Here is a 17581-nt window from a genome sequence, read left to right as displayed (position 1 = left end):
TGGGAAGGATTCCATGGATGAGAATCCTCAAGGAAAAAACAACTCAAGAACAAAGAAGAAAAATAACAGCTCTCAAAAGAAACCAGCATGGTTGCATAAAGAACTCACTAATAAATTTAAAGATAAAAAGGACAAATATAAAAAGTGGAAAGAGGGGCACATAACTAAGACAGAATATCAGCAAACAGCCCAGCCTGCAAAGATGAAGTGAGGAAAACTAAGGCTCAAAATGACTAAGGCTTGCAACCAAAGTCAAAAATAACAAACAAAATCTTCTTTCAACATGTAAAAAACAAGAAAAAAGTGAAAGAAGTGATTGGTCCATTAGTGGGGGAAAGTGTCAAGAAGGTGACAAGCAACAGGGACAAAGCAGAACTATTTAACTCATTTTTTGCATCTGTCTTTACACAAAGGGAAAAAACAGACCAACCTATCAAAAATAGTGCCATAAAAAACAGAATAGAAACGTAAGTTAAGATAGGCAAGAAAATGGTAAGTGAGCACCTGTCCAGCCTAGATGAGTTCAGATCATCAGGACCAGATGGATTACACCCCAAGGTTCTCAAGGAACTGGCAGATGTGATCTCAGAACCACTGAACTATATTTTTCAAAGACCCTGGAGCACTGGGGAACTACCAGAAGACTGGAAAAGAGCTGATGTAGTTGTCATCTCCAAAAAAGGGAAAAAAATGGATCCAGGAAATTACAGACCGGTCAGCCTGACCTCAATACCCAGCAAGATCTTGGAAAAGATAATCAAGCAATGAATCAGCGAACACTAGAGGCAAATCAAGTCATTACCAAAAGCCAACATGGGTTTGTCAAAAATAGATCATGTAAGACAAATCTTATTGCATTCTTTGACCAAGTGACAAAATTAGTGGATCAGAGGAATGCTGTGGATATAATTTACTTGGACTTCAGTAAAGCATTTGATAAAGTAGACCACAACCTACTACTTGATAAGATAGAAAAATGTGGGTTAAACAGCATCCCCACCAGAGGGATTCATAGCTGGCTGACCAGCCGTACTCAGCGTGTGGTCCTCAATGGAACCGCATCTACATGGAGGGAAGTGTGCAGTGGGGTGCCCCAGGGCTCTGTTCTGGGCCGAGTGCTCTTCAACATCTTCATCAACGATTTGGACGAGGGGATAGATGGGGAACTCATCAAATTTGCAGACAACACCAAGCTGGCAGGAATAGCCAACACTCCAGAAGACAGGCTTAAGATACAGGAGGATCTGGACAGACTTGAACACTGGGCGCTATCTAACAAAATGAAATTCAATGGTGAAAAAAATAAGGTTCTACATTTAGGCAAGAAAAACCAAATGTACAGGTATAGTATAGGGGGTATCTTGCTCAATAGTAGTAACTGTGAGAGGGATCTCGGAGTCCTAGTGGACAATCACTTAAATATGAGCCAGCCGTGTGCTGCAGCTGCCAAAAAAGCCAACTCAGTGCTAGGCTGCATTAACAGAGGGATAGAATCAAGATCACGTGAAGTATTAATACCACTTTACAATGCCTTGGTAAGGCCACACTTGGAATACTGCATCCAGTTTTGGTCACCACGATGTAAAAAAGATGTTGAGACTCTAGAAAGAGTACAGAGAAGAGCAACAAAGATGATTAGGGGACTGGAGATTAAAACATATAAGGAACGGTGCTGGAATTGGGTATGTCTAGTTTAATGAAGAGAAGGACGAGGGGGGACATGATAGCAGTATTCCAATATCTCAGGGGCTGCCCCAAAGAAGAGGGAGTCAAGCTATTCTCCAAAGCGCCTGAAGGCAGGACAAGAAGCAATGGATGGAAACTAATCATGGAGAGAAGCAACCTAGAACTAAGGAGAAACTTCCTGACAGTGAGAACAATTAACCGGTGGAACAACCTGCCTCCAGAAGCGGTGAATGCTCCAACACTGGAAGTTTTTAAGAAGAGACTGGACAGCTATTTGTCTGAAATGGTATAGGGTTTCCTGCCTGAGCAGGGGGTTGGACTAGGTTACTTCCAACCTTCCAAGGCCCCTTCCAACTTTATTATTATTATTATTATTAGTATTATTATTAGTATTATTATTAGTAGTAGTAGTATTAGTATTAGTATTAGTATTAGTATTATTAGTATTAGTATTAGTATTAGTATTAGTATTAGTATTATTATTATTATTATTATTAGTATTATTATTATTATTATTATTATTATTATTGATCTTTGCACAGTCAGCCAGATGTTCAGACTGGATTTGGCATTTTTGTCTACCTATCGAGTCCTTACCAAGGACCTGGGATAGGCAGATGTGGATGTTTGATGGTATTACAGATATTGTCGCAGGTTGGAGGCGGTTCCTAGTAAGGCTGCCTTTTGCAATTGACTAATGGCGAATGTGTCAATGCCAATGGTGTTCAAGTGGTGCTCCAGTTGTTTTGGGATTGCACCCAAGGCGCCTATTATTATTGGTACTACCCTTGCTTGCTTTTGCCACAGTCTTTATATTTCTATGTCTTTGTATTTTGTTATCTTCTCCAGTTCTTTCTCGTCTATTCTGCTGTCTCCAGGCACTGCATTATTATTATTATTATTATTATTATTATTATTATTATTATTATTATTATTATTATTATTATTATTATTATTATTATTATTATTATTATTATTATTATTATTATATCATAGAATATATCTATCTATCTATCCATCCATCTCTATTATCTACCTAATCTATATTTATCTATATCATTATGTATCTGTTAACATCTATCATCTCTATCATCTATCTATTATCTAACTGTCTGTCTATCTATCTATCTCAGTGATGGTGAACCTTTTAGAGACTGAGTGCCCAAACTGCAACCCAAAACCCACTTATGCATCGCCAAGTGCCGGGTGGGTGTGGCCCATTGGCTGGGTGTGGCCAATTGGGTGGGTGTGGCTGCGGTGGTAATGGCAGACTGGGTGGGACTAAAAAGTTCAATCAATCAATTCCAACTTTGCAAGATCTTTTTTTTTCCCGCAAAAAGTTGAAATTGATTGATTGAACCTTTTTTTTTTTTTTGCACACGGCGGCGGAGGCCAAAAGCGAAAAGGTTTTATAAAACCAGCTGAAGGTCTAGGACTGGGGCGACGGCACGCGTGCCCACAGAGAGGGCTCTGAGTGCCGCCTCTGGCACCCGTGCCATAGGTTCGCCACCACTGATCTATCTTATCTATCTATCATATCTATCACCCAATCATCTACCTATCATGTTTTTGCTTCAATGTTTAAATAGATAGGATNGATAGGATACAGCAATATCCATATATTCCTGTCTGGCTTTAAGAAGAAGTTTGAATCCTCATAAGATTGAGACAAATTGGTCAACATCTCATTGAATTTTGAGTGAGAACTGAAAATCTTATAAGATTTTGAAGGTGACATTACTGAAATCTCATGTGATTGTTTAACATTATGACCAGCTTTTAGCAATGGCACCTGAAACCTTTCTCAGCTTCTACTCTGTGGAAGGATTGATGGCTGAGGGGATCCCTGCCTTTTGACAGCTGGAGGCTAACATCAAATCTGTGACTCTTGTGGCTGGTGGAAATCCAGGCTAGGTTACCCAACTGCAAGATCACATCTTATCAACCCCTCCATGGTAAAAGTATATGTATGCAAGCACATAACTTCCACTAACACAATGTTCTTCACTTGGTTTTTTAGATCTTCCTCCCCAGGCTGACCAGAAAAGTTAAGCTGTTGACCCCATGGCACAAAAAGTGGATGACAAAATTGCTCTAACTGAAAAACAAATTGAGGACCTCAAGGCTGCTTTTAAGACGGGGAGTTTTGATCAGCTGACCAAACGCCTCCAGGACGCTTTTTCCTCACTGGAGGACATCAATTTAAATGTGGCTGTCGTTGGAGAATCGGGAGAAGACAGGGCAGCCTTCATCAACACTTTTCGGGACCTCTGTGCGGAAGATGAAGGAGCGGCTTCTCCTGGAATGATGGAGGCCAATAAAACCCCTGTGGCTTATCCGCACCCCAAGTACCCCAAAGTAATCCTGTGGGATCTGCCAGATATTGGGAATCCAGGTTTCAGTGCCAGACGTTACGTGGAGAAGATGGAGCTGGCCTCCTATGACTTCTTTTTAATTATTGCCTCTCAGCACTTTAGGTCCTTCCATGCTAAGCTGGCTTATTATGTCAAAAAAGCTGGCAAAGGATACTATTTTGTCCGTTCCAAAGTGGAGGCAGATCTGGAATCAATCCGTCAGAGCAACCCATCTAGCTTCAATGAGCTGATCACCCTACAGAAGATCCGGGAAGATTGCCTACAAGACCTTCAAGCTGAGAAAGTGAGATCTCCCAAGATCTTCCTTATTTCCAGCCTTTTACTCAGCAAGTACGACTTCTATCTTCTGGAAGAGACTCTGGAGAAGAACCTGGATCTACCGAAGAGCCACTCGTTCCTCCTTGCCACCCCCAACATCTCCCATCGCATCTTGGAGAAGAAGAAGGACATGATGCTGGAACACTTGTGGTTGGTGGCTGTGGTGGCCTGTGGGATCCAGACTGAAGCTATCTCAGATATTTCGGTGGCGTGCAATGTGGACCTGCTGGTCAGAACCATGCAAGGTTATTGCATCAGCTTTGGCTTGGAAGAGGACTCCCTAAGGAGGACCGCTGAACATGTAGACCAACCCGTTGAGCAGCTGAAGGCCCTAATCAAGTCTCCACTGGCTCCTGCAGTCACTAAAGCAGTTGTGGTGGAATTGCTTGTCCAAGCGGCCAGCAGAGCACCCAACCTACCAAAGCAGCTTGTGCCCATGGCCTCGGTAGGCTTGTCATTCGCAGTGGTCTACAGCATGCTGAAAACTTTTGTGGAGGATGTGGCAACTGATGCCCACAGGCTTCTGGTCAAGGTGTTTATGAGTCATAAGGGCACCAATGAGCCTGAGACATCTGTGTCAAAAGTCTTGGAGAACCAGGGCCATTCTTAAGGGGTTTCCAGAGAGTTTCACATCCAAGGTGGACACCATGAAGTTCTAGAAAAGAAGCTACACTTTTATCTTCTCCAATGTTCTTTCAAACCAGGGTTGTTGCTTAAGAGAGTAAATCAGGAGTAACCCTCTTACAAACTGATTCATTCCTGGAGTACTTCCCAGAGGTGCCTAACTCTGTTGTCCATTGTTGTCTGTTTCTCAACCTTGTCAACTTTAAGACAGATAGACTTCGACTCCTAGAATTCACCAGCCAGCCAGGCTTATGAAATGTCTTTGTGCAATATGTGACTTACTCATTTCTGTTTGTAATTTTACCTAAGAGACTGCAAACCATTGAATAGGCCGCAGTTTGTAAATTATTTCACAAACATTTCGTCCCCTTTAAGGGGACGAATCACAATACTGATCTTTATAGGGACAAACTCCCTAGAAACATTTGGAGAAGCGTGATTTTTATTTGTAATGGTCACCCTTCTGTGTATTGCTTCGGAAGAAAGCAAAATTAGGTTGGCATTCAGAGATAAAGTAAAATACAGATAGTCCTCAACTTACAACAATTCATTTTGTGACCGTTCAAAGTTACAACAGTACTGCAAAAAAAAAAGAGTTATAACCATTTTTCACACTTATGATCATTGTGGCATCCCCATGTGATCACAATTTGGATGCTTGGCAACTGACTCGTATTTATGATGGTTGCAGCATCCCCAGGTCACATGATCCCCTTTTGGGACCTTCTGACAAGCAAAGTCCATGGGGAAGCCAGCTTCACTTAACAAGCTTGTTACTAACTTAACAACTGCAGTGATTCAGCTTAACAACTATGGCGAGAAATGGGGAAAAAACTCACTTAAGAAATGTCTCACTTAATAACAGAAATGTTGGGCTCAGTTGTGGTTGTTACTCAAGGACTGCCTGTAATTTCTTTATCTTCTCTACTTTGTCTGCCCCCAATGATATCTCTGGAATATTGCATTTTTTCAGGATCAATGACTGGAAGGGTGACTGAGATAGAATCTCTACACTGAGAAGGCCCCCTTGGCTAATATGTTGGTCTCATCACTTTGATTCATGGACAGCCATTTGTCCAGAATGGTCTAGGCTCTCCTGCTTGAGCAAGAGGTTGGACTAGAAGACCTCCAAGGTCCCTTCCAACTCTAATATTCTTTATATGAAAGAAAGAACGACCTGCCACATCCTCTTTTCTCTGACTGGACCAGCCTGGCATCTCCCCCACCATCAATCAATGGGGACAGGCTCTGTAGGAGCTGCAAACAATTCCAAGGAATGGCAAAGAGGAAATGCCTTTTTTTTTTCCAAATTGAAAACTGTTAAAACTAAGTCCAAAAATGCTAGAGAATCCTATAAATCAGCCATCGATGGGCACATCGAGATAAACAATATTTCCACACCATTCAATCTCATTGAACATTCTATTCCAGAGCCCGGTGGGGAGGATTGTATAATACATGTACAGTTTTTGGTCTTGATGATACTATGTTAGCTAAATACAAAAAGGTTCCATTTTCTTTGAATTTATTAATGTGCCTAGAAAAATCCTATTTCAGGAATCAGTCGTTGGTACTCTTGGTGTATAGTTTTTTTTTTAATCTGAGTCCTGTTAATGTCTCTATATTTATGATTTTATGGGATTGTAAGCCACTGAGAGTCAATTTGGAAAGAGAGATGGGTAGCATATAAATGTAGTAAACAAATAAAAGAGACAATCAAAAAAGCTTAAAACAAAAAGACCAAAACACCTCCTCCCCAGCAATCAACACCCAGAGAAGTAAGGATTAACACCAGACAAACAGTCAAACAATAAACAGCAGCCTAATCAAAGAACTATCAAGAAAAAACACTGACAGGTCAAGCCACACAGAGAACAAACCTCATTCCCTTCTAGCATTGATAACTCAAACAAACAGGGGATCGTGGTCTGAGATGAAGAACTTCTTTTCAACAGGGAGAAGTGCGAATCAGGTATTATACATCAGTCATGCAAGAACAGAAAGGCATCCAAAAACAGAAGTCACCTTCTGGTTGGTGATTCAATTATAAGGGACATAAATTTAGGAAAGGACACAGAGGTTTCGAACGAGGTCAGGTGTCTTCCAGATGCTACTGCCAGTAGGGACAGGAAGCGTATTTCGAAAATAGTCAAGAATGCCAGCAAGGACTGTGATGTGGAGGCTATTGTACAACTTGGCACTAACGATCTGTCCCAAAAAGATGTACTCTCTGTGCAGAATAATTTCCAGAGCTTGGGGCAGGAACTTAGCAGGATAGGCTGTAGGCTTACTTTTTCAGAGGTTTTACCAATGTATAAGGAGCAAAATGGAAAAGGCCAGCACATTACTAAAGTCATTACTAAAGTCAGGCCTTTTTTTGTCATAGAACGCCAAGAACGGAATTCCGGCACCTTTTTTGGATGGAACCTTGTAGAGTAGGCAAGGTGGGTTGTATGACGTGTGTGAGTTCCGGCACCTTTTTTTTTTTTTTTTACAAAACATTGACTAAAGTCATTACTAAAAGCCAACATGGGTTTGTCAAAAACAGATCATGCAAGACAAACCTTATTGCATTCTTTGACCAAGTGACAAAATTAGTGGATCAGAGGAATGCTGTGGAAATAATTTACTTGGACTTCAGTAAGGCATTTGATAAAGTAGATCACAACTTACTACTTGATAAGATAGAAAAATGTGGGTTAGACAGCATCACCACCAGAGGGATCCATAGCTGGCTGACCGGCCGTACTCAGTGTGTGGTCCTCAATGGAACCGCATCTACATGGAGGGAAGTGTGCAGTGGGGTGCCCCAGGGCTCTGTTCTGGGCCCAGTGCTCTTCAACATCTTCATCAATGATTTGGACGAGGGGATAGATGGAGAACTCATCAAATTTGCAGATGACACCAAGCTGGCAGGAATAGCCAACACTCCAGAAGACAGGCTTAGGATACAGGAGGATCTGGACACACTTGAACACTGGGCGCTATCTAACAAAATGCAATTCAGTGGTGAAAAAAGTAAGGTTCTACATTTAGGCAAGAAAAACCAAATGTACAGGTATAGTATAGGGGGTACCTTGCTCAACAGTAGTAACTGTGAGAGGGATCTCGGAGTCCTACTGGCCAATCACTTAAATATGAGCCAGCAGTGTGCTGCAGCTGCCAAAAAAGCCAACACAGTGCTGGGCTGCATTAACAGAGGGATAGAATCAAGATCACGTGAAGTGTTAATACCACTTTACAATGCCTTCGTAAGGCCCCACTTGGAATACTGCATCCAGTTTTGGTCACCGCGATGTAAAAAAGATGTTGAGACTTTAGAAAGAGTACAGAGAAGAGCAACAAAGATGATTAGGGGACTGGAGGTTAAAACATGTAAGGAAAGGTTGATGGAATTGGGTACGTCTAGTTTAATGAAGAGAAGGACGAGGGGGGACATGATAGCAGTGTTCCAATATCTCAGGGGCTGCCCCAAAGAAGAGGGAGTCAAGCTATTCTCCAAAGCGCCTGAAGGCAGGACAAGAAGCAATGGGTGGAAACTAATCAAGGAGAGAATCCAATCTAGAACTAAGGAGAAACTTCCTGACAGTCAGTGTTCCAACACTGGAAGTTTTTAAGAAGAGACTGGACAGTCATTTGTCCGAAATGGTATAGGGCAGTGAACCTTTTAGAGACTGAGCGCCCAAAAAACCCCACTCCCTTCTAGCACTGATGAAGTTACCTAGCTGGGTCATGAAACGTCTGCAAGAAAATCACAAAAGCTCAGAAAATATCAAGGATTTCACAGTCCCCCTCCTCCGCCTCTCTGCAACCCCCCTCCTTACTTCTACCACTGATGATATTATCTAGTTGGCTCATGAAACGTCTGCAAGAAAACCACCAAGCTCAGAGAGGACCAAAGACCCAATGGTCATTGTCTTCCTCCTCCTCCTCCTCCTCCTCCTCCTCCTCCTCCTCCTCCTCCTCCTCTCAGCAGCCCCCTCCCTTCTAGCACTGAAGATGTTACCTAATCAGGTAATGCAACATCTGCAAGGAAACCATCAAGCTCAGAGAGTGCTATTATTATCATATTTATTGACTTCTCTATTGGCCAGCCCTTTTCCTGAAACTGTTTCACCTTCTTTGTGCAAACAGCAGCCCCTCCTCATTTCAGGATTTCCTGCTCTTCACTTCCTTGTGTGGTGGGGAGGTGAATTTCGAAATTGAACCATTTAATAAAGTTGAGCAAGAAGGGCTGGCTGATTTGAGCTTCCTGCTTCGTTCAGGCAAGGCAATCTTCCTCATCCAGCTAACACAAACCTGTGCTCAGTGCATTATCAGACGTCAAAGAAACGCTTGAGATCCATCAGGTAAGTCAGAAATTTAGCCAGGAATGGGGGTCCAATGCTGGGGTGCAGATGGAAAAGGAACCAAGCATGGATTCTGCAACACAAAGTACTAGACTGAAGTGGTGTTTTTATTTAGTAGAAAAGTTGAGACATTTGTTAAATGGGGGTTATAGCCTGTGTTCCCACAGCACGCTCAACCCAACAGCCAAAGACCAGTTTACACCCAGCAATCATAAGTTTCTTAATATTAACCATCATTAAGGTTTTTTTTCTGATTTAACACACGGTGAGGTTTGGTTAGTGTGTTGCTCATTGCATTGTACAATCCCAGAACTGAATTGATTTCAGTCATCAGATTAAGCAAGTGGTAAGAATGCAGCCATAGAGTTGGAAAGATCCTTGAGGTCACCTAGACCAGGGCTTTTCAACCAGTGGTATGGGTACCACCTGTGGTACATTGGCACCTGGCAAGTGGTACGCAACCATCCTAGAAAAGTGGTAGCGGGGGAGGAGAATGAGCTGAACCGGTGGCAGCACCGCACAAGCCTGAGCGAGAGATGGCTGGAGCTGCAGGGCTGTCAGGGCTCAGCGGAAGCACCAGGATCAGCACCAGGCTCCAGCCGGAGCTCAACGCTGATCCTGGCACTTCCGCTGAGCCCAGAAAAAGCACCGATCAGCTGGAAAGCAGCACTGATCCTGGTGCTTCTGCTGAGCCCAGAAGAAGCGCCGATCAGCTGGAATGTTGCGGCATCTCCAGGGTCTTGTGATTTACATCCAGATGCTTGGCAACTGATTCATATTTATGACAGTCACAGTGTCCCAGGGTCATGTGAAGTGACCAAAACCTGCTGCAACCACCCAGCAGATGGGGGGAATAAAAACTGAGTGGTGCAAATGGGTGTGGAGCCTTCTTGGAACTGTGGTATAGACTGGAGATAGATGATGTCGTATCTCCCCCCCCCCATTAAGGGAGGGTTGCTCAGTTTTGACACAGATGGCCTCTTTGACCCCTCTTTCAAACCAGTGGTCCTCTCTGTCCAGAATATGGACTGAAAGAGTGGCCTTTCAGCAGATGGACGGCTGAATCTTGTCCTGATGGGTTTGTGCTCCTATGTTGTGCCATGCGTTTATGAAGTGGTTGTTATGTTTCCCCAGTGTACAGATCTGCACATGACTCACTGCATTGTACAGCATATACCATGTTGCTCAGTTTGTGTCTGGGTGTTTTATCCTTGAAGTGGACAAGCTTCTGCCTTAGTGTATTTTTGGGTTTGAAGTGTGCACGTATGTTGTGTTGGCTGAAGATACTTCTGAGCTTTTTTGGTATTCCTGCAACGTGTGGAATGACCACATTGCTTTTTTTATTGTTTTCTACTTTGTCTGTGATGGAGGAGCCCCTGCTGGGTCTTTTTTGAGATTTGATGAAGGCCCACTTGGGATAGCCACCGGTTCTGAGGGCTTCCTTGATGTGTTTTAGTTCTTTTTCTTTTCCATCTTTGTTGGTGGGTAGGCCTTCAGCTTGGTGGTATATGGCAGGGGTCCCCAACCCCCAATCCGTGGACCCGTACCGGGTCGCCACATGCCAGCAACTGGGCCACACAAACAAGCAAAGCCCCATCCATGAGATGCAGGCAGCACACAAAACCACGCCCTCTCTGGTCCGTGGAATGCCCAAAAGGTTAGGGTTCTGATAACTTTTGTGCTCCAATGGGTGGTGAGAATCAAAATGTAAATATTAATCTGTGTGCTGCGGTTTTCTGTAAATTTCAATGTTAAGGCTTCTGTCTTCCTTAATGTGTACTGCTAGACTATTTTCCTTAACATCTTCCCCCCGTGAATTTGATGTATGTTGATGTGTTTGGTGAAGGCTTCCAATTCCTGTGTTTTGATCTTGATCCAAGTATTGTCCACATATCTTACCAGGAAGTGGGTAGAATTCCTGTGAAGGAGTTTAGGGATTGGGTTTCTACCTCTTCCATGTAGAGATTGGCCACAATGGGGGACACAGGGCAGCCATGTTTTTGTCTGTAGAAACCTTCACTCTATTTAAAATAAGTAGTGGTCAGGCAGAGGTCCAGCATGGGAAAAAAAAGCACCTTTGGGACAACCATGACCTGGATGACTGAGAATCTCCATAGACAGGAGTCTCCAAACTTGGCAACTTTAGGACTTGTGGACTTCAACTCCCAGAATTCCCCAGCCAAAATGCACAAGTATTTAAGTTGCCAAGTTTGGAGACTCCCGATCTAAAAGAATACAATTTCCTTTTATAAATGAAACTCACAAGATTATGATCCCAAAAGATCTTGGGGAGTAAATCTGTCTTAAAAAGCTGAGTGGCCAAGTACTTTGAGATGTAAATCCTGTTTATTCTTTAAAAAAAGGCTCTGTTCTTCAGAAAAGTAGGTAAGAGGTGCAATTTTTCTGATTCCATGTTTCAACCAGCCCTAAATTGCCCATCAAATCAAAGAATTGCCCATCAAATCAAAGATAATTTGCCAGAAATGATTTTAATATTTTTCTCAGAACTCCTGTGGCAAAATCATTCAAGCCCAATCTCCCTCATCAAATCTGAAGGATGTATTTCACAACTTAAAACCATTTAAAAACAATTGCTGCTGTCTTGGCACCTGGGCAGAATTTGAAAACCACAGGGCTCTGTTCCTGGAAGTTGGCAAGAAGAGGGATTAGTCACAAAGCTTGTTTCACCATGACAATCAAAGTCAAACAGTGCCAGTAGCATCTTCATTTGCAGTTTTAGCTCTGCACAGATTCTTAAAGAGCTCCATCTCTGCTATTAATTCACAGACAGATTAATTCACATTTTTCTCTAGAGGCTGATCCACAATGAAGTTGTTGGCTCTTCTGTTGCTGGTCTGGGCTGCCTTCGCAAAAGCACAAACTGCATGTGAGTGAGTAACCGGTGGATTTGTGGGAAAGTGGGTTCTCAAAGGATCACTGAATTCTGGGACCGGAAGATACCTTGGAGGTCTTCTAGTCCAACCCCTTGCTCAAGCCTACCTTTTTAGGCAAGTGGCTTAAAAACCTCCAGTGATGGAGCACCCACAACTCCTGGTGGCAAGCTGTTCCACTGGTTAATTGTTAGGAAGTTTCTCCTTAGTTCTAGGTTGTTTTTCTCCTTGAACAGAACAGAACAGAACAGAACAGAACAGAATAGAATAGAATAGAATAGAAAGGGATCTTGGAGGTCTTCTAGTCCAACCCCCCCTGCTCAAGCAGGAGAATCTATACTGTCTCAGACAGGTGAATGTCCAGTCTCTTTTTTAAAACTTCCAGTGATGGAGCGCCCACAATTTCTGGAGGCAGGCTGTTCCATTGGTTGATTGTCCTCACTGTCAGGAAGTTTCTCCTTATTTCTAGGTTGCTTCTCTCCTTGATCATTTTCCAACCACTGTTTCTCGTCCTTCCCTCTGGTGCTCTGGTGAACAACCTGATTAGTTTCTATCTGTGCCTTCAGGTGCTTTGTAGAACAGGTTTACCCCAGCCCTTCTTTGTGGCAGCCCCTCAAATCCTGGAATACTGTTGTCCTGATCCTTCTTTTCATTAAACGAGACATATCCAATTCCTGCAATCGTTCATCCTACATTTTAGCCTCCAGTTCCCTAATCATCTTTGTGGCTATTCTCTGCACACTTTTTTTAGAAATTCTTTCATCAATATGAAAATAATAAATAATGAAAAGAAATGCTTCTTCCATTAATACACATGGTCATTAAGTGAATCTGGCTTTTGTTGTATTTTGTGTCGACAGGCGGTGTCAGCTGCATCAGCACAGCCAAGCAAGACCTCCTGGACCTCCTGAAGAAATGGGAAGTGGGGTCATCCTGCCAGCCTTCCCACCCAGGCCAGCCCCAGAAGCTGCACCGGAGCTGCCAGGAAATCAAGGCGGCAATACCAGAGGCTGCCGGTGGGCAAACGGGCCGCTGAAAGTTCTTCTCAGCCTGCTCCAATCTCTCCGCTTCTGAATAATAACAATAATAATGACAAAGTTGGAAGGGACCTTGGAGGTCATCTAGTCCAACCCCATGCTCAGGCAGGAGACCCTATACCATTTCAGACAAATGGCTGTCCAGTCTCTTCTTAAAAACTTCCAGTGTTGGCGCATTCACCGCTTCCCTTCTTCATCATAAGTTTCTTTGCAACAAATCGGTCTCTCCCTCCAGTTTCCACCCCCGTGCCCCACAGTCCAGGGTGTCAGCAAGAGAGGGGCAAAAGAGTCAAAATGGTGGCCACATATCTAGGATGGAAGGCCAGCCCTGTGCATTGGGAGGCATGGAAAAGAGGAGGCGGCTTTGACTTCACAGTTGTGCCTGCACTTTGATTTTATGACACCCCCTCCCACCATTGGGCATCCCTGCTATGATCAATCTGATCTTTTATTACAGGGATCTCTCCAAACTTGGAAACTTTAAGACTTGTGGACTTTGACTCCCAGAATTCCCCAGCCAGCCATCAATTCTGGGAGTTGAAGTCCACAAGTCTTAAAGTTTCCAAGTTTGGAGAGACCTGCTTTATTAAAAGAAAAGTTCTGCTCAAATCCATGGGTCAGTTTTTTCTAAATACCAGAGGCCGGCCTTTTTTCAGCCCCGTTTATCATTCCAACAATGAGAATCTAAACAGCCTTTCTTAACCTGGGCAGCTTGACAATAGGCAGACTTCAACTCCCAGAATTCCCTGGCCAGCCATAGTTAATTTCTGTTAACCTAATATGTATAGTTCTTGATTATATAGCTTGGAATCATTACAACTCTTTCTATCATTATAATTCAAAACTGACATTATCTTCTACCATTTATGTAAATTGGCGATTTTGAAATGGTGTTTGTGGTCATGAAAAGCAGACAGAGGAGGACAAATGGAGGAGGAGGAGGAGGAGGAGGAGGAGGAGGAGGATTTGAGGAGGAGGAGGAAGAAAGGAGGACAAATGGAGGAAAAAGGAGAGGAGGAGGAGGAGGATGTGAGGAGGAGGAGGAAGAAAGGAGGAGGGGGACAAATGGAGGAGAAAAAAGAGGAGGATGGGAGGAGGAGGAAGAAGAAGTAGGAGGATAAATGGAGGAGGAAGGAGAGAATGAGGAGGAGAGGAAAGAAGGAGGAGAAGGAACAGGAGGACAAATGGAGGAGGGTGGAAGGAGAGGGGGAGGAGGAGGAAAGGAGGAAGAGGAGGACAAATGGAGGAGGAAGGAGAGGAGGAGGGGGAGGAGGGGGAGGAGGAGGAAAGAAGGAGGAAGAGAAGGAAGAAGAGGAGGAGGAGGAACAAGGAGTAGGAGGACAAATGGAGGAGGAAAAAAGAAAGAGGAGGACAAATGGAGGAGAAAAGTAGTAGTAGGAGGAGAAGAAGAAGAAAGAGGAGAGAAAGAGGAAGAAAAGGAGGAGGGTAGAAGAAGAGGAGGAGGAAGAGGAAGACTGTGGGGTCCTTGGTGCTCTCTGAGCTTGTTTTCTTACAGACCTTTCATTATCCAACGAGGTAACATCATCAGTGCTAGAGGGGAAGAGAGGCTGAAGAGACGAGGACGAGGTCATTTTGAAATATCAATAATTGAGCATAAATATATATCTATTTATCTGCTGTTTGGCAGATGGACTGTATATCCTGACCACCGAAGATGGTGAGATCTACCAGACCTTCTGCGACATGTCCACCAACGGAGGCGGCTGGACTCTAGTGGCCAGTGTCCACGAGAACAACATCTTTGGGAAATGCACCGTTGGCGATCGCTGGTCCAGCCAGCAAGGTAGCAATGCCAACTACCCCGATGGAGATGGAAATTGGTCCAACAATAACATCTTTGGATCAGCCGTAGGAGCCACAAGTGATGACTACAAGGTAGGAATAACTAATTTGAGGGGAAGGGGAAAAAGCAAACTTTTTTTTTTAAAAAAATGGGCCTTTTTTAGCCACAGGTCAAAATCAGTCTAAAAGAGCTGGTAGTAACAGGCAGTGCTGGATGATGTTTAATATTTGGTGCAAAAAAAATAGCAATGTTGTTTGTCCACCGTCATTGACCTCAACATCAGTGGCCACCTTGAACCTAAATGTGGTATGTCCGAAGATGACCGGACAGGCCAGTTTGGGCATAGAATGTCCTGATTCTGTGGCTGCAGACTTGCGCAACAACAATTATGTTGTATTACTGGAATATCCCTTACTTCGTAGGTTTAACAGAATAACATAGTTGGAAGGGACCTTGGAGATCTTCTACTCCAACCCCCTGCTCAAGCAGGAGGCCCTAGACCATTTCAGACAAGTGACTGTCCAGTCTCTTCTTGAAAATCTCCAGTGATGGAGCACCTATAATTTCTGGAGGCAAGTTGTTCCACTGATTAATTGTTCTCACTGTCAGGAAGTTTCTCCTTAATTCCAGGTTGCTTCTCTCCTTGACTAGTTTCCATCTGCTGGTTCTTGTCCTGCCTTCAGATGCTTGGGAGAATAGGTAGGCCCCTCCTTCCTTGTGGCAGCAAGTATTTTTGCTCCTTCTTCAAGAGGTACTTCCAGACAATAGGAGAAGGGGTCACCCCTGTGGCCACTCCCTTGTGGAGTGCTGCTAGGGTCAACCCTCTCTCTCGTAATCTTTTATGACAGTTCTTCTCCAGGCATCTATCAACGTAGCATTCTGCAGAATCTCAAGTTTCAGAGTTTCTCAAAAGATCTTAGAAAGGGACTGTTGAACTGTCCTCCAGTGCCCTCCATGGTCTCTCTTCTTTTCCAGAACCCAGGCTACTACGATCTTTCAGTCCGAGATGTCTCCATATGGCACGTTCCCAACAATACCCCGATCAAGAGATGGAGGGACGTTTCCTTCTTGAGATACCACACCGAGACAGGTTTCTTGGCTGGTGAAGGGGGCAACCTCCTCCGGCTCTATGAGGTGAGCCCCACCAACATGACTTCTCTGCCTTTCTGCTTGACGACTCACCAGATATGGGATACCTAGAAGTGCCCATCTCTTGGGGCTGATCCCAGCTGATCCTAAAACACGAAACATGTATCCATCTATCCATCTATCTGTCTCTATCTATCTATCTATCTATCTATCTATCTATCTATCTATCATCTAAATCTATATTTTATCTAAACCTATCCAAATCTATCTATCTATCTATCTATCTATCTATCTATCTATCTATCTATCTATCTATCCATCTATCCATCTATCATCTCTCTATATCTAAAATATCTATCTATCTATCTATCTATCTATCTATCTATCTATCTATCTATCTATCTATCTATCTATCTATCTATCTATCTATCTATCTATCTATCTATCTATCTATCTGTAAGCCGCCCTGAGTCCTCCGGGAGAAGGGCGGGGTATAAATTTAATAAAACTAAACTAAACTAAACTATCTATCTATCTATCTATCTATCTATCTATCTATCTATCTATCTATCTATCTATCTATCTATCTATCTATCTATCATCTATCATCTATCTGTCTATCAAACAATTTGCTATCTATGTATCTATGTATCTATCATCTATCTATCTATATCTACCATCTATCTAAGCTATCTATGTATCATCTATGTATCTATGTATCATCTGTCTATCATCTATCTATCATCTATCTATCTATCTACTATCTATCCATTTATCTATCTACCACCTATCATCCATCCATCTATCTATCTATCTATCTATCTATCTATCTATCTATCTATCTATCTATCTATCTATCTATCTATCTCTATCTATATCATCTAAGCTATCTATGTATCATCTATGTATCTATGTATCATCTATGTATCATCTATCTATATCTCTATCTGATTAAAAATAACACTGAAGACAGACGAATGACTCCTGGGTATATCCATGGTAGGAAACATGACGTGAACACCAGGAGGTTGTAAAACAGTTAAAAGTTTTAATAAAACATTAAAAACCTTTAAAAGAATATTAAAAAGGACCTAGCTTTCGTTGGATCCTACCAACATCGTGAGTGGTAATGCAAGGATAGTTAAAGAGAGCAATGAGGGGGATGCATCGATTGGTTACCCAGGACCCGTCACGAGATCTAGGGCCCGGGCGCAGGCGTTGGCTGGCCTATAAATGGTTTCTTCCATTGAGTTACTCTGTACCCTGACGATGTTGGTAGGATCCAACGAAAGCTAGGTCCTTTTTAATATTCTTTTAAAGGTTTTTAATGTTTTATTAAAACTTTTAACTGTTTTACAACCTCCTGGTGTTCACGTCGTGTTTCCTACCATATCTCTATCTATCTATC

General features: G+C 42.9%; 2 protein-coding genes across 3 annotated transcripts in view; both read left to right on the top strand.

Moving 5' to 3' along the window:
* Positions 1 to 3750: 3750 nt before the first annotated feature.
* Positions 3751 to 4989, top strand: LOC107295511 (interferon-inducible GTPase 5-like). Its single transcript, XM_015824830.1, has one exon. The coding sequence runs from the start codon at positions 3751 to 3753 to the stop codon at positions 4987 to 4989; it is 1239 nt and encodes a 412-aa protein (XP_015680316.1).
* Positions 4990 to 9218: 4229 nt separating this feature from the next.
* The window catches only part of ITLN1 (intelectin 1), a 17894-nt gene continuing 9531 nt past the window's right edge, over positions 9219 to 17581 (top strand). Inside the window, exons 1-5 of one of the 2 annotated variants that reach the window (XM_015824840.1) lie at positions 9219 to 9352; positions 12166 to 12239; positions 13104 to 13259; positions 14929 to 15176; positions 16060 to 16218. In XM_015824840.1, the coding sequence (XP_015680326.1) occupies positions 12179 to 12239; positions 13104 to 13259; positions 14929 to 15176; positions 16060 to 16218 (624 nt within the window). In that variant the 5' untranslated portion in view covers positions 9219 to 9352; positions 12166 to 12178. Of the gene's footprint in view, positions 9353 to 12062; positions 12240 to 13103; positions 13260 to 14928; positions 15177 to 16059; positions 16219 to 17581 lie in introns of those variants that run through there. The other variant, XM_015824839.1, reaches the window with a different exon arrangement.

Source organism: Protobothrops mucrosquamatus, unplaced genomic scaffold, assembly GCF_001527695.2.
Source record: "Protobothrops mucrosquamatus isolate PMUCROS unplaced genomic scaffold, P.Mucros_1.0 scaffold2371, whole genome shotgun sequence".
In the NCBI taxonomy this organism is placed as follows: Eukaryota; Metazoa; Chordata; class Lepidosauria; order Squamata; family Viperidae; genus Protobothrops; species Protobothrops mucrosquamatus.
Note: the sequence above shows the minus strand (reverse complement) of the source record. Positions and strands in the feature narration are given on the sequence as shown.